General features: G+C 43.1%; 1 protein-coding gene across 1 annotated transcript in view; it reads left to right on the top strand.

The window, feature by feature from the left end:
- The window catches only part of LOC128354587 (uncharacterized), a 42,329-nt gene extending 29,390 nt beyond the window's left edge, over positions 1-12,939 (top strand). Inside the window, exons 22-25 of the mRNA XM_053314803.1 lie at positions 10,768-10,941; positions 11,211-11,352; positions 12,243-12,255; positions 12,392-12,939. Coding sequence (XP_053170778.1) covers positions 10,768-10,941; positions 11,211-11,352; positions 12,243-12,255; positions 12,392-12,939 — 877 coding nt within the window. The remainder of the gene's footprint in view (positions 1-10,767; positions 10,942-11,210; positions 11,353-12,242; positions 12,256-12,391) is intronic.
- Positions 12,940-17,592: the final 4,653 nt, after the last annotated feature.

Genomic DNA, 17,592 nt, shown 5'->3' with positions numbered 1-17,592 from the left:
GTGCTGCTCTGACCCCCCTCCTCCTTTCAGACTGCAGCCTGCTGGAGTCCGATGGTTGACACCAGGTCTGAGGAAATGTAAGTGTGTTTTTCATTTCATTCATCAAACTGTGACATCACTGATTCACATCCAACTGAGGATAAAGATCAGATGATAGATCAATAACTGCAGCTGTACTATGTCTCGTTCTCTCCATCAGATTTCTGTGAACTTAAACTGGATCCAAACACAGCAAACAACAACCTCAAACTGTCTGATGACAACAGGAAGATGACATATGTGGAGGAGGATCAGTCATATCCTGATCATACAGACAGATTTGATGACTGTGCTCAGCTGCTGTGTAGAAATGATCTGACTGGTCGCTGTTACTGGGAGGTCGAGTGGACAATTGGGGTTCATATAGCAGTGAGTTACAGAGGAATGAACAGGAAAGGAAAAAGTAATGACTGCCGTCTTGGGTGGAATGATCAGTCCTGGAGTCTGGAGTGCTCTGATTTCAGTGGTTACTCTGTCTGGTACAATAACGAAAGAAAATCCATCCCCCCCTCCTCCTCCTCCTCCTCCTCCTCCTCTGTCTCTAACAGAGTAGCAGTGTATGTGGACTGTCCTGCTGGCACTCTGTCCTTCTACAGAGTCTCCTCTGACACACTGATCCACCTCCACACCTTCAACACCACATTCACTCAGCCTCTGTGTGCTGGGTTTGGAGTCTGGTTCAACCCTGGTGCCTCAGTGTCTCTGTGTGGTCCGTAAGAAGGAGAGTCCCCCCCTGTCAGAAACGTTCTCATGTTATTTAGTACCAACCTGATCTCTCACTGGTTGTTGTAAATACAGTTTCTAAAGCCAACATGGTTTCTACATGACTGACAGTTAGTTTGTTAGTCACATATATCCACATTTAACGGTGTAATATATGACATTCAACCCAATACTTTGTCAGAAAACAACTATTTAGAAGGTAAGGTCCTTCCTGGGTTCATTTTCAGAATGGCAGCTGGGTCACAAAGTTATACTCTAAAACAATGCACTAAAATATGTTTGTGAAAACATTTGAGATGAGAAATATGAAATGCAGAAACAGAATATTTATCCAAATTAGATCAGCACTGCCTAGTTTGACAGTTGGATCTGAGCTGTCTGCTTTCTTTCCCCAACTTTACTGAGTAAAGTGATCTAGTGGGACTGAATGTTGTATAATACACCTTTTTTAAAATCAAAAAGTAGCAGATTTTCTCAGACCAGATATATCAGACCATATGGATGTATGAATGCAGTATTAGTACTTCATATAGCTGTATAAACACAGTATTAGTACTTCATATAGCTGTATAAACACAGTATTAGTACTTCATAGTAGTATGAATTCATTATTGACAGAGATGTAGTTTTATAAATCAAAAATGTAAAAGTTTAAATCAATTCAAGTCTGCAGCTCTGCTTGTAGTAACTGCTCATGTCCACCAGATGGCGACATTTGACCGGGGAGGGGGGAGAGAAAGCAGTGGATTTTTATGCTTAATATGATAAAATACTTAATATATAATATATTTGAGTTGACTGTTTAGAAATATAAGTAACAAAAACATTGTGGAGAATAATTAAACATTCATATGTAAAGAAATGTTTTTCTCTTTTTTTAGAGCAAAAAATGTTTTTTCAAAATAAAATAAGTTTTCATAAGATGAGTGAAATAATATTTACGGGTATGATTTACTGGAATCAAACATGATTAATGAACAGCTTGATGATTATTTCCTTTCTTCAGCTCGAAACTAAATTCTTACAATATGTGTATGAAGCTTTGTTGATTCTGTCTCCATCTGGTGGCAGGATTAAGAATGACAGTGAGCTAACAGCCGAAGGTTCAGGTTCAGGTTCAGGTTACTTTATTGAGACTTGCAGGTAAATTTGTTTCGCAGTGAGATGATGTCCTCCATTTTACAATAAACAAAACAAATGTGTAGTTGAGACAACAAATTCAACCTAAGAGACATAAATATGAGCCCAAGGCTCCACCAATCAGGAGACAGAAAAGAGAGAAAGCATCAATGCCGGGAAACTGTCTCAGTAAAATAAACCCTAACCCTCCATGTGTGCTGGAAATATTGTTGAAATGTAGTTTCTGATGTAGTTGCTCATCAATAAGCAATAAAGATGATCATCAGTACATTGTGTTTGTATTGTTATGATATTAGAGACAAACCAGCTTTGAGTCACATGTGATAATATTAAAGCTAAAGATGTTTTACAGTGGATTAATTGATCAGACTGATTAGTTGATGTTAATGTTTGTCAGTGAGCTTTCAAACATTCAAACAGCAGCTGAGTGTTTCACATTAGGCGGTTTCACGTCCAACTAAACATCTCATCTTTACTCAGAGACTCGTCCAACCAGTCTGACTGTTTGCTTTATTAGTGAGCGTGTAGGCGTGACGGCTGCCTGCACGCTCACACACACTGATGAAGGACGAGAAGCTGTGTCAGTTTGATGAAAATGAAACTTTAACTGAAGCACAAAGCTGCTTCTCTACACAGAGCTGCAGTTTCTTTAAACCATGTGATGGTTTTTAAACAGTCATCATTTCAAACAGAAATATCAGCTGGTAAACTTCCTCTTTAGACCAGTAAAAGATGGCTGTCTGTTCATTACGTTCATGTTTCTGATTATTTTATTTTTCATGAGAGAAAAAAACTCTGATAAATGATTGATTATAATTGTGATTATTTCCATCGGATCTGTGATGTGTTCTGTAACAGAGGATGAAGAGCAGTTATTGATGTAAAGACATAACTTTACAAATAAAAAGATGTTTTATAGCTGTCAGTTAAATGTGTTAAATCTCATGTAAATGTAACGTTCAGCTTCTCTTCACATGAACGTCATGATGATTCTTTATTCTAACAGCACACAGTTAAACACTGAGAAACCATCAATACAACAATAAATATAGAAAAAACATCCATCAACTGTGGTCATGTAGTGAGTCTTCCTTCCTGTCCCGCCTCCTCTACAGGTGGAGATCTGACTCTTCAGGAAACAGCTCACCTGTGAAGAAAAAAACAACACTTTGTGACAGCCGTCGAGCAGTTTGGACTGTTAACTGTAAGTTTGCTTTGTTTCATACTTTAACTTCCTCTTTAATAACTCCAGGCTTTGTTTCTTGCTGTCTGATGTTTTTATTTCATCACAAAGTTTGAAGAACTCTCATGTTGGAGGATAAATCTACATGTTGTTAAATGATTGATTTACTGGAATCAAACATGATTCATGAATAGCTGATGATTATTTCCTTTCTTCTGCTTTATGTACAATGTGATAAAACAAATGAAACAAAGTCCCAGTTTTATGTGGATGCCATTGCTGAAACTTCACGTCAGCCCAAAAAATTATGGAAAGTACTTCATGAAAGGGGCTCCACAGCAAAGTCCCAAACAAATTCTGGAAATATTGGACGACTCATTGAGGATGTGTTTTGATAAATGGAAGGTTGCTAGTTATTTTATTAAGTATTTTACAACCATTGCTTTTGGTTGCTGACCTACCTGTGGCTCAGTGAGAAGTGATAGATCATATCTCATTCTTTGTTAAAGGAATCCAGAACTTCTGGATTCCTTTAACAAAGAACGTTCCTGATGTATTTGAGATGAGTCCTGTTTCAGTGGAAGGAACGTGTCTATCTGCATTACCCATCGACAAAGCAACTGGTTTGCATCTTTGAGAAATAGTGCAAATGTAGTTGCTCATCAATAAGCAATAAAGATGATCATTAGTACATTGTGTTTGTATAGTTACAGTTTGATATTAGAGACAAACTAACTTTACAGTGGATTAATTGATCAGACTGATTAGTTGATGTTAATCAAGTTAGTGATTCAGCATGTATAAGTTTGCTTTGTTTCATACTTTAACTTCCTCTTTAATAACTCTAGGCTTTGTTTCTTGCTGTCTGATGTTTTATTTCATCACAAAGTTTGAACAACTCTCATGTTGGAGGATAAATCTACATGTTGTTAAATGATTGATTTACTGGAATCAAACATGATTAATGAACAGCTGATGATTATTTCCTTTCTTCATCTCTCAGGAATCAAATTAAATCTACTTTTTTAACATTGTTTCTACCAACTTAAAGTCTTTAAAGTCGCCTGTGAAATGTTAAAATTAAATGTATTGTATTGACTGATAGCCAACCAGAGGACATCATGAGGGTCAGTGTTGCTATAATAACATGCTTACAGTCAACATGTGTTCTTGGTTCATTAAGGTATTTCCAGTTAGACAACATATGATGATGTGATAACGTCTGTGTATACTGGTTCATGATTCTTTGTTTTCAGATGTTCACGAGCACCATCACCACATTACAACACTGGCTTCATGTACAATCTGATAAAATTAAATTAAACTACTACAAATGGTTTGACTTTACATCAAATTATATTTTATCTGCATTGTTAAATGTGTCACAGCAGTTAAGATCTAACATCCGCTGCTGTTCATATTTACTGTAAAAGAAGTCAACGTAATAGTTCAATTCAATTTCAATAGATTTCAATGTAAATGAGCTCTGATTATAATAATTTTATACATTTCTGTGAGTTTGTCACGTTCACTACTAATGTGATAACAACATTAAGAGAACTCAAAGATAACTGAAACTATTTACATGTTTATTGGTGTTTAATTCACTGAATATGAATGAAAGTGAAGCTTCCTCGCCATCTAGTGGACTGATAGTAGAAGTACAGCAGCTGATGGCAGCTTTCACTGCCTCACACTGCTGTCTGGCTGCATTCACACTGATATATAACAGAGAATAACAGCCAATCACAGGAGGAGCAGCTGATATTTAGGATGTGACAGGAGAAATGATGTAAAGGATGATCTGTGTTTCCTCTCCAGATGAAGGTAGAAAGTGTGTGTGACTGATGTGGATGTGACTTCAGCAGCATGGATCAGAGTGAGGACAGAGAGGAGGGAGTCCCTCCCTCTAAAAGCTCTCTGTGTGGGGAACATGACAGCCAGACCAAAGCTCAGAGGTGAGATGAGGATCTCTAACTGTCCATCACTGTTCTCCACCATCATTATTCACACTCAAAGCTCTGTGTGTGTTGTGTAGAAGAACAAGGAGGCAGGACAGACCAGACTCTGCTGGACCTGGACCTGTACCTGAACCTGAACCTAGCTGTGTGTCCTTCAAGAGCGACCGATCAAAGGATTTTTTTATTGATTTTAAACAACAACACTCATCTGGTCGAAAGTAAGTTGTTCTCAGTATTAAAATGAGGATGATATGAGTTAAAATCTAAATCTGGATAAACAGTTATCAGTTGAATTGTTTGAGATTTGCATAATTTATTGATATTTCTGATAAGTTCTGATCCATAATGTTGGTAATTAGATCAGTTTGTTTTTTGTGTTCAACCAATTCAAATTCAACATGTTTTAAATGTTTTGATTGATGATAATTTTATAGTGTTGATAGAGCAGATCAATGCTAATGTTAGAGTGGGTTCGAGGGCCGGGGCTCTCATTACAGTTTACCAAAAACTGTCTTCAATATATATAATAAAATTAAAGATGATAACTTCATGGGTTTAGTTGAACAACTGCATCATTATACTTTGACAGTTATTAGAAATATGTTTCAATCCACTGGTTTCACCACTCAGCGAGCACGCTGAGTGACCCAAAACAAACACACCCACAACCTTTTTAATGATACTGTATTAAAATGAGCCTCCACCCAAAATGTGTCTCTGAGTATCACTCAGCTCCTGTAAGCTCATTAAAAGTTGGTAGTTTCCTTCTCAGAGACCAGCAGCTGTGGTCAGCTTGGGTTCTTGTCAGTTTCAGAGTACACTGTTAATATTAGTCTCTGACAGGATGAGCTAAAGGAAGCAGTGTGTTAAACACATCAAACAACTGTAGGAGAAGCAATAGTATCACTAACAGGCTGAAGGACTGTCAACAGAAATGTCTGCAGAACAGAGAATTATCCAGACAGCTGCTCATCATCACAGCATATTTAATGAAGGCCAAACAAACATTTTATTTACATTTATTCATTTGGCAGACGCTTTTGTCCAAAGCAACGTCCAAATGAGGTTCAATCTGAGACAGTAGATGAAGGAGAAGCCTTAGACAATAAGAACCCAACACTCATTTATCACCAGATGAGATTTAAGGAGTTCATGTCTTTGTCTCCTCGGCTGAGTTCAGCCTCAACCCTCCAGGTTCTGCACACTGCACTGAATACAGCTCTACTCATACAGTTAATCATGTTTAAGGTTAACAGTGAACTCATATAAAACTACCTGGATACTACTGTGTTGTGTACAGTAGGTGTATTAAATCACTGACAGATTTAGTATCAGTGTGTTCTGGGTGCTGAGCAGAATGTATCTTGTATTTCTATCAGGAGGAAGCCGGACCAACGTGCTATGAACAGTGATTGGGCTATGGGTGATCCTTATAACTTCAAAGATGGACAGCACTCTGATGATCAAGGGTGAGGATTTCAAACTGATAAAGTATCAAGTCTCCTGTTTTTAAACCTTTACTGACTCAGACAAAATCCTCTGATCAATGTTCACACTCACATTAAAACATTAACACAGAGAACTAGCCAATAAAACAAGTCTGATACAACCACACACTGGCTCTAGCTGCCTTCAGCAGTGTGCAGTGAGGGAGGGAGAGTTTCATGGAGGGTTGGTGAGAGCTGTTGGGACTAAATCAAACTGACTCTGAGCTGAAAGCTACAAACAGACTGAGCTGTTGATTCTCAGTGGGATCATCAGGACTAGTAAAGCTTTACCACTACAGGGAGTCATCTGATTCTCTGTTCACATCCAAATATCACTTGATGGACCTTTGGCTTATATTTGCCTCTGTGTGGACAGACATAATGTGAGCTCATTCTTCATGATTCCTCCACAGAGTGGACCAGGAGAGCTCAGAGGTTCCCAGTGGTCAGTCTGCCCAGCAGCATCAAACACACCTGGACTCCATATTTATGGTCTGTACATGTACAACAACTACTTTTACATCTATTGTGTTCACAATCATCTCCATGCTGCACTTTGTAGACCAGTGGATTGTCAGTGTGTCCAACATGGATCTGATGTTTGCTTCATGATTTTAGTCTGATTGTGTCATTCATATATTATTCTGTTCCAGCTGCTGGAGGAGAACATCGTCACTTTTGTGAAGAACGAGTTGAAGAAGATGCAGAAGGTTCTGAGTCCAGATTACCCAGAATGCTTAGAGAGTCAGAGGGAGGATGAGGAGGTGTTGGACGGTGAGGAGGAAGAGCAGAGGAGGAAGAGCAGAGAGGCATTTCTGAAGATCACACTGCACTTCCTGAGGAGAATGAAGCAGGAGGAGCTGGCTGAGCATCTGCAGAGCAGTAAGAGGATTTCTATAAAGTCTGGTGAAAAAATAGAGACTCAAATTGAATTGCACTTAAATTTGAGTTGTTTTTGGTGTTCAGCAAATTCCTTCTTCGTTATACATCTTTGCAAAATTGTACATCAAGTAATCTAATAGAAAAACATTGGAAACTACCTTTGACCTTAAGTCTTTATCAGAATACAATCTGACTACTGTAAAGACCTCTTCACCTGTCTTGAGTTTCACTTAGGAATTAAAAATAAAGCCCATGTTTGCCATTCCTAAAGCTTTGGTTGATGATATGCTTTTATACTTAATTAAAACTGACTTATTCCCAGGCACTAGTGGATTGGATTTATCAGTTTTCTTTAAATTAGAGAATCATATAAGAGGAATACCCATCTGTATCCAGGGATGGAACTTGGGATGTTTCCCCCAGGGTTTCACTGTCAGTGTTGGACTTCAAAATAGTCTTAGTTACCCTGAAAATTCAACCCACAACCTCAAAACATATTAAGAGTGTCCCACCCCATTAGCAAAGAGGCTGAAAGCTTTATGTTTTAGTCATTATACTTGTGATATATCTTCAAATTCTTGGTGACCTAAGAGTTGACCACCAATGCATAAAGTGCGCAGAAGGTACCACACACGTTTCAGCTTTTCAGCCATTGAACAACTATGCTACTTGGCCCTATTCAATCAACAAGACAGTTCCCAAAGATGGCATCTTTAACATATAGAAGAATGTGTAATATGTATTGTGAACAGTACGTAGTGTGTGCTCTCAAAACCGAGCTATAGTGCTTAAGAATCTGAGGAATCAAATATTTGCATCAGTGCACTGGAATTACTTCTTTATTCTTTGAGAAATTAAAGGGTTGTTTTAATTTACAGCACACTCAACAAAGTTTTTGTAATGGTTCTTTAGTTCTTCCAGAATCTCCTGCAATGTGCCAGCATAACCTCAAATCTAGTCTGAAGAAAAAGTTCGAGTGTCTGTTTGAGGGGATCGCGAAAGCAGGAAACCCAACCCTTCTGAATGAGATCTACACACCACTCTACATCACAGAGGGAGGGACTGCAGAGGTCAATAATGAACATGAGGTCAGACAGATTGAAACAACATTCAGGAAACCAGACAGACCAGAAACACCAATCAGACATGAAGACATCTTTAAAGCCTCACCTGGAAGAGATGAACCAATCAGAACAGTGATGACAAAGGGAGTGGCTGGCATTGGGAAAACAGTCTTAACACAGAAGTTCACTCTGGACTGGGCTGAAGACAAAGCCAACCAGGACATACACTTCACATTTCCATTCACTTTCAGAGAGCTGAATGGGCTGAAAGAGAAAAAGTACAGCTTGGTGGAACTTGTTCATCACTTCTTTATTGAAACCAAAGAAGCAGGAATCTGCAGGTTTGAAGAGTTCCAGGTTGTGTTCATCTTTGACGGTCTGGATGAGTGTCGACTTCCTCTGGACTTCCACAACACTGAGATCCTGACTGATGTTACAGAGTCCACCTCAGTGGATGTGCTGCTGACAAACCTCATCAGGGGGAAACTGCTTCCCTCTGCTCGCCTCTGGATAACCACACGACCTGCAGCAGCCAATCAGATCCCTCCTGAGTGTGTCGGCATTATGACAGAGGTCAGAGGGTTTGCTGACCCACAGAAGGAGGAATACTTCAGGAAGAGATTCAGAGATAAGAAACAGGCCAGCACCATCATCTCCCACATCAAGACATCACGAAGTCTCCACATCATGTGCCACATCCCAGTCTTCTGCTGGATCACTGCTACAGTTCTGGAGAATGTGTTGAAAAGCAGAGAGGGAGGAGAGCTGCCCAAGACCCTGACTGAGATGTACATCCACTTCCTGGTGGTTCAGACCAAACTGAAGAACATCAAGTGTGATGGAGGAGCTGAGACAGATCCACACTGGAGTCCAGAGAACAGGAAGATGATTGAGTCTCTGGGAAAACTGGCTTTTGAGCAGCTGCAGAAAGGAAACCTGATCTTCTATGAATCAGACCTGACAGAGTGTGGTATCGATATCAGAGCAGCCTCAGTGTACTCAGGAGTGTTCACACAGGTCTTTAAAGAAGAGAGAGGGCTGTTCCAGGACCAAGTGTTCTGCTTCGTCCATCTGAGTGTTCAGGAGTTTCTGGCTGCTCTTCATGTCCATCTGACATTCATCAAGTCTGGAGTCAATCTGCTGGCAGAAGAACAAACAACATCCCAGAAGTCTGAAACTAAACAAGAATCTGCAGAGACACATTTCTACCAGAGTGCTGTGGACGAGGCCTTGAAGAGTCCAAATGGACACCTGGACTTGTTCCTCCGCTTCCTCCTGGGTCTTTCACTGCAGACCAATCAGACTCTCCTACGAGGTCTGCTGACACAGACAGGAAGTCGCTCACAGACGAATCAGGAAACAGTTGAGTACATCAAGAAGAAGATCAGTGAGAATGTGTCTGCAGAGAGAAGCATCAATCTGTTCCACTGTCTGAATGAACTGAATGATCGTTCTCTAGTGCAGGAGATCCAACAGTACCTGAGATCAGGAAGTCTCTCCACAGATAAACTGTCTCCTGCTCAGTGGTCAGCTCTGGTCTTCATCTTACTGTCATCAGAAAAAGATCTGGATGTGTTTGACCTGAAGAAATACTCTGCTTCAGAGGAGGCTCTTCTGGGGCTGCTGCCAGTGGTCAAAGTCTCCAACAAAGCTCTGTAAGTACACAGATAATTAGATTCATCATCATTGAATTACTTTGCTATCTTTTCAACACAAATAGGTGTATTGATTCATCATTGTTTAAATATTCTGCTTTCTTTTCAACAAAAATAAATAACTTCCTACTACCCTTTTCCCCTTTTATTTCCTCTGCAGGTTGAGTGACTGTAACCTCTCAGAGAGAAGCTGTGCAGCTCTGTCCTCACTCCTCAGCTCCCAGTCCTCTAGTCTGAGAGATTTGGACCTGAGTAACAACAACCTGCAGGATTCAGGAGTGAAGCAGCTTTCTGCTGGACTGGAGAGTCCACAATGTGAACTGGAAACTCTCAGGTCAGATCAATTCCCTTTTTATCTTTGAGACATTCTCTTAACAATAATCATGAAATTGAAACAGCCTTCTGAATTGCAGAACTTTTCCACCAGAATTTTATTTTTCACAGATCAGAAAATCTTTAAATATTCCAGTGTGTAAACTATTTTGCACACAGTTATGAAGTCTTGTTGAGATACCGCAATTATCTGTTTATTGCTCTACTGAAAATATAGTATGTATCCCACATCACCAAGAGTCCAGACTCAACATGTTAACACAATTCTTACTTGTCTTATGTTCATCATGTTCTCTTCAGGCTGACTGACTGTAACCTCTCAGAGAGAAGCTGTGCAGCTCTGTCCTCAGTTCTCAGCTCCCAGTCCTCTAGTCTGAGAGATCTGGACCTGAGGAACAACAACCTGCAGGATTCAGGAGTAAAGCAGCTTTCTGCTGGACTGGAGAGTCCACACTGTACACTGAAAACTCTCAGGTCTGAATGATGGAGATAAACATTAAACCTGATAAGAATGTAGTTTTTCTTTTGTGTGTTTTTTTACCAATCTCCAACAGCCGAGAATTACTTGTAGTCATCGTTGAACATTATTGAATACAATAGTACTGGGTGCTCAACTTTCTGGAGCTCCTTGATTCACTTAATCTTTTAGTGAGTTAGTTTGGAAACAGTTTGTTGTGGTTTGTGACTGCACACAGCAGTACTCTCACACTCTGTGACATGTGTGTTGTTCTGTGTGTTTGCAGCCTGTCAGGATGTCTGATCACAGAGGAAGGCTGTGCTTCTCTGGCCTCAGCTCTGAGCTGCAACCCCTCCCATCTGAGAGAGCTGGACCTGAGCTACAATCATCCAGGAGACTCAGGAGAGAAGATCCTGTCTGCTGGACTGGAGGATCCACACTGGAAACTGGACACTCTCAGGTATGGACAGACAATGTGTGATAGAGGAGGAAGAGCTGATCATTTGATCTGGTCAGGAGGTTCAGCTCTGTTGCCATATGGGTTCACTTTATCCCTTTAGTGGAAGAAGCCTAGTGGCAGTCACACTATATTTTTTGTATTAAGGAGCACCTTTCTGTCTTCCTATTATTTGATTATAAATGACACAATATCATATCAACAACACAAATTATTAAATTGTGCTCAAAAATGCATTTTTTAAAAGAATTATTCTCCATGACTCCTCCTCAGCTCTATGTATTCACCAGACTATTATTTGATCAATGTTATGCACTTCATGAAGCCTCAACTGAATCTTTGTTATATATTTTATTGTCTGTAAATGTTTATCATTGAATCTGATTTTAAGATTCAATCAGGGTTTCAGAAGTGTTGTGATACTTGATTAGATGAAATAAGAGGTCTTTATTTTCATTAACATAGCTGGTCTATATGTTGTACTTTAGCATAACTTGTATGCCAGCTCATTTTCTCTGCTTCTGCTTCCTTTCCTTTATCCAAGAGGTCCTGGGGAGTGAAGGATTTCAGGTTCAATCAAATGTGTAAAAAGTGTTGTCTCATGTAAAGTTACTGTGATTGTTTCATAGGAGGTGACCTCTTTTGAAATATAAAACAACAAAAACATTTACTACCACCATGTTGTTTGCATTCAGATTGGATCAAAGTGTATGAAAGCCCAACCCCACATTAGAAGAGAATAATAAAACAGTAGACTAGAGCCATGTAACATCCATGTTAGCATGCTGAAAGAGAACGTGCTGCTCTGATCCCCCTCCTCCTTTCAGCCTGCAGCCTGCTGGAGTCCGATGGTTGACACCAGGTCTGAGGAAGTGTAAGTGTGTTTTTCATTTCATTCATGAAAACAAAGCAAACTTCAAACTGTGAGATCACTCATTCACATCCTACTGAGGATGATCAGATGATAGATCAATAACTGCAGCTGTATTGTGTCTTGTTCTCTCCATCAGATTTCTGTGAACTCAAACTGGATCCAAACACAGCACACCAAAAACTCAAACTGTCTGACAACAACAGGAAGGTGACATGTGTGGAGGAGGATCAGTCATATCCTGATCATCCAGACAGATTTGAGAACTGGAGACAGCTGCTGTGTGACGATGACCTGACTGGTCGCTGTTACTGGGAGGTCGAGAGGAGAGGAAAAGTTTTTCTATCAGTGAGTTACAGAGGAGTCGGACGGAAAGGAGGCAGTGATGACAGTAGGCTTGGATGGAACGATCAGTCCTGGAGTATGGACTGCTCTGATGATGGCTATTGTGTCTGGCACAATAACAAAAGAACATCCATCCCCTCCTCCTCCTCCTCTTCCTCTGTCTCTAACAGAGTAGCAGTGTATGTGGACTGTCCTGCTGGCACTCTGTCCTTCTACAGAGTCTCCTCTGACACACTGATCCACCTCCACACCTTCAACACCACATTCACTGAGCCTCTGTATCCTGGGTTTGGGTTCTGGTGTGGCCAGTCTGGCGCCTCAGTGTCTCTGTGTGGTGTTTAGGACGGAGAGTCTCCTCCTGTCAGAGAATTTAGTACCAACCAGAGGGCTGTTGCACAAAACCTAGATTGCGCATTAAGCCGGGATTTTCCTGTTATCCTGGCTGAATTTAGCCGGGACTCAGTTGCACGAAAGCAGAGGAGCATCAGTTACCATGGAGATTTATTCTGTGTGGCTAGCCTGCTCCAGACCAGGTAATGAGCCAGACTTAGTTAATCCTGGTGTTTTATTTGTTCAGTCAGCTGTCACTCCGATCGGAAATAAATGTGTTCATGGTCCTCTGTATCCTGCCTCATTTTATCAGCCTGCATTGAAATACCACAGATACAGTATAATTTTAATAATTGCTGCAGGGTCCCAAAGTTGAGCAGCACGCAGCGCGGAGCCTTCACCATCCACAGATGATCTGTGTTTCACTACGTTTCTTCACAAGAGGCATGTTCTTATATTCAGTTAGAGATGCTGACAATCTGAGGAAAGTTTGTGAAGATGATAAGTAGACTTCCTCCTTGAGTTGTAATTATGACGGTTTCAGTGGAGTGTTTATATTTGGACTACTTCCATATTCAGTCGGTCTGTTATTGTCTGTCAAGCATTTTCTCTCAGTTTAATTACATCAGACTTATTTCTCTTTGAACATTTGTGTTTCACCTCCTCATTAGTTTCCACTAGAAGCTGTTGCTCACTTGGTAAGAGGTGTGCAGCACGTGTTTTTTCCATGTCTGCATCAGTAAATCTGTGATCGATCGAGTGGTCTGTGTAAGAAAGCTGTGAACATGCACGTATCTGAATTACTGAGACCTGGCTTGACATATTCGCATTTCCATCATCCTGGATTGGAAAACGTGCAACAGATTAATCCAGGATGCACTGATCAGACTTTATCAAGCCTCGCTTTTTCAGTCATCCTGGATTTCTTAATTGTGCTTTTGTGCAACAGCCCTCTGATCTCTGACTAGTTGTAAATACAGTTTCTACCGCCAACATGTTTTCCACATGACTGACAGTTAGTTAGTCAGTCACATATATCCACATTTAAAAAGCTGTGAAATAGAAACTAGTGAAACTCAGAAGCTCTCAGAGAGAAAACCACCAGCTGAAAGCTTATTGAAACATCAAGTTGTGACGAAGTTTTTTTAAACATGTTGGAAAAGTTTTGCTGACTAACTATAACACACATAATGACAGTAAGTATTTGCTGGCCTATAGAGTTTTGTTTTTTTGGTGGGGGGATGTTTGAGTTCATTACTTCATTTAGTTATCATTTTTAATCACATAGTCAATTGGGAAAGAGGTTTTCATGTGTGTCTACTGGATGCTGATGTTTCTGTTACTCAGGCAGAAATAAATGTGACTGCTGTATCACCTGTTATGTCAAATAAATAAAAGATAATAAAGAGTAAAAGAAGATTTAATTTGATCTGTCTTTTTTTCAGCTTCATAAATGACACTGTAATAATAACCTGAACATTATTAATAGTTATATAGTTCTCTATCGTGTCAAGACTATCTCTCCACCCTACATATTCCATATGTACGGGGACTGACCCCACAGGGGCAGCTGTTGTGGATTACTCTTTAAGACACATCACCTGTCGTGGCCACACTGATTAGCCGCCTGGGCTATATAAGCACCACACCTGTGTGGCCACTCTGATTCCTTGATTTCCACTGCAAGCAGTTGTATGTGATTCTCTTGAGAAGCAAAAAAAGACAAGTAGCGTGTGTTAGCCGGATGGTGTGCACAATATCCACTTACTGAGTTTGGGAGAGCTGGTCTACGGGCCCCTCTCTGGATTGTGGCAACTGTCTTTGCTACACGGGCTGGTGAAAGCGTGGCGGCTCGTGACACCGGTTTGCCGGTCCACTTGCTTAGCCATTGTCCTCTGTGAAATCCGACCTCGTCGGAGGTAACCAAGGACACAGGGCCTCCCGGTTTGATGACGTGACTCCAACTCAGTCACAGTCTTTTTCAATGCCTCTACTTCCTGATGTGGAGGAGCTGGTATTGAAACAGTTTGCTACACCATCTGAAGCCCATCGTTGGTCAGGTCTGTGCAGAAGGCTGGCAGGTGTGCATGGTCGAGAGAGGATTGGCTGTGGACCTCCTCCTCCCATGGATCAGGCTTTGGGGCCCTTGATGTCCTCCACTAAGTCAGTCTTGGGGACACCGAGTTGCCCGAGCAGGAACACCAAGATGATGGATGCCATGCTCAATAAGCTGCATGGGGCTATGGCCATACAGGGCAGGTTGGTGAACACTGGGGCTATTCTAGCCTTGTACCAACGCCAGCTGGCCGGCCAGTTAGGAGGAGACTCCAGCATAACTGCGGAGGTGCAGCAGGTGTCATCTCTTTTGGCCAAGTTGATGAAGGAGCAGGCGGTGGCGACCGGTAGGGCCCTGGCCTCGCTCTGTATGGTGAGACGCCATCTCTGGCTGTCTCAGTCACGGTTACAGGGGGAAGACCGAGCCCATCTACTCCGGCTGCCTGTGGTCCCCTCTGCTATGTTGGGACCAGATGCCAAGGCAATGCTTCAGCAGGCTCAAGAAGCCCGCCAGTGTGCTAAGGAGATGTCTGGTATGCTCCGACGGGGCCGTGACCAGCAGGTTTCACCAGCCCCACAGCCAAGACCCCCTCAATCAGGTTCTGCTGCTCCCGGTGATCTACGGGTCCGGTTGGAGGCCAGCCGACGTGGTAGAGCTAGACGCGGTCAGCGGAGTAGGCAGGGCCGGGGCCAGGGGCCCCCCAAGCCGCCCACTTCTTCCTGACAATTATCGGCACCCTGTCTCCCCATGCCACCTCCTAGGCCAGTGCAAACTGCCCTGGGAGACTCTTGGGGCAGACCCCTGGGTGGTTTCCACCATGACTCGGGGTTATCGACTGCAATTTCTGCACCCTCCCCCTCTGACTCTGTCAGCCGCCTTTACACTGGTGGCAGATCCTCAGCGCAGGGAGGTGCTTGCAGCAGAGATCTACACGCTTTTAGCGATAGACCTAGAGGATGCGTATTTTCAGATCCCGATATGGGAAGGGCACAGACGTTATCTCAGGTTCGCCTTCAACGGCAGAACCTTCGAGTTCTGTGTCCTCCCGTTTGGCATATCACTTGCCCCCCGCACGTTCACAAGGTGTATGGACGCTGTACTGGGACCCTTGCGTCGGGAGGGTATTCGCATCCTCAATTACTTGGACGACTGGCTGGTGTGTGCTCGCTCGGAGGGGCAGTGCCGCAGAGATGTGACTCGTCTCCTGCAGCACTTAGAGTACCTAGGCCTGCACCTCAACAGGTAAAAGAGCAGGCTCCAGCCATCACAGTCCACGGAGTTCCTAGGCATGTGTTTGGATGCCAGGGCAGGGACTCTTTCCTTGACTCCTGTGAGACAGGCCACCCTCAGGACTTGCCTGTCCCAGTTCCGGCTTGGGGCCAGAGTATCCTGGAGGCTATGTCTCCGCCTCTTAGGGTTACTGGCAGCCACAGTGCATGTCATACCTCTGGCTCTTCTGAACATGCGCCAGGTGCAGTGCTGCCTCCTGGGCCTTGGACTTTGCCCACGGAGGAATCTGCGGACCAGCGTATTGGTGACGCGCAGACTGTGTGTGGCTCTCCGTTGGTGGCAGCGGCCGGCCAACTTAGCACGTGGGATGGCACTGGGGCCTGTGTTGCGTCGCCAGGTGGTATCATCAGACGCATCCCTGGTAGGCTGGGGGGGCTGTCCACGAAGGCAAGGGCATCAGCGGCCTTTGGCAGGGACCCTGGTTAGCGCAGCACATAAATGTGTTGGAGCTGCAGGCTATCCATCTGGCTCTTCTGCACTTCCTGGCAGTGCTGCAGGACCGCCATGTGCTGATGAGAAAGAGAGCAGACAGTACAGTAGCGGCGGCATATATCAACTGGCAAGGGGGTCTAGGTTCCCTTCGCCTATGCAGATTGGCTCGGATAATATTGGAGTGGGCTCATCCCCAGTTCAAGTCCCTGAGGGCCACATACGTGCCAGGTCGGGAGAACCTTGCTGCAGATCGGCTCTCCAGGGGAGGACCTCTCCCCGGAGAGTGGCGGCTACATCCAGAGGTGGTGAGCGGAATATGGGATCGCTACGGCACAGCCGTGGCAGATCTTTTTGCATCCAGGGAGAACACTCATTGTCCCCTGTTTTTCTCCATGGGGAGGGACGATCCTCCCTTAGGGACAGATGCAATGGCACATCAGTGGCCACTGGGCCTCCTGTATGCCTTCCCTCCCTTCATCCTCCTGCACCAACTCCTACAGAGAGTCCAGGTAGAGGAGGTGAGCCTCATCCTGGTGGCCCCAAATTGGCCCCAGATGATTTGGTTTGCAGAGATTCCGCCCCTTCTTCAGGGCCAACCGTGGGAGCTTCCCATTCGCCGAGACCTCCTGTCCCAGGCCGAGGGAACTCTTTTTCACCCTTTGCCCCAGGGCCTCAGGCTTGGGCCTGGCCCCTGAGAGGGCCGAATTTCTAGCCATGGGATTACCCCAGTCTGTGGTAGGCACGTTGCAGGGCGCCCGGGCTCCCTCTACCAGGGCTGCTTATTCCTATCGGTGGGGGATGTTTGAATCATGGTGTACCTCGCGACAGGTAGATCCCCTCTCCTGTATGGCCCCTGATATCCTTCAGTTCCTCCAGGAGCTGTTGGA

This window comes from Scomber japonicus, chromosome 24 (genome assembly GCF_027409825.1).
Source record: "Scomber japonicus isolate fScoJap1 chromosome 24, fScoJap1.pri, whole genome shotgun sequence".
NCBI lineage: Eukaryota > Metazoa > Chordata > Actinopteri > Scombriformes > Scombridae > Scomber > Scomber japonicus.
This window is presented reverse-complemented; position numbering and strand designations above follow the sequence as displayed.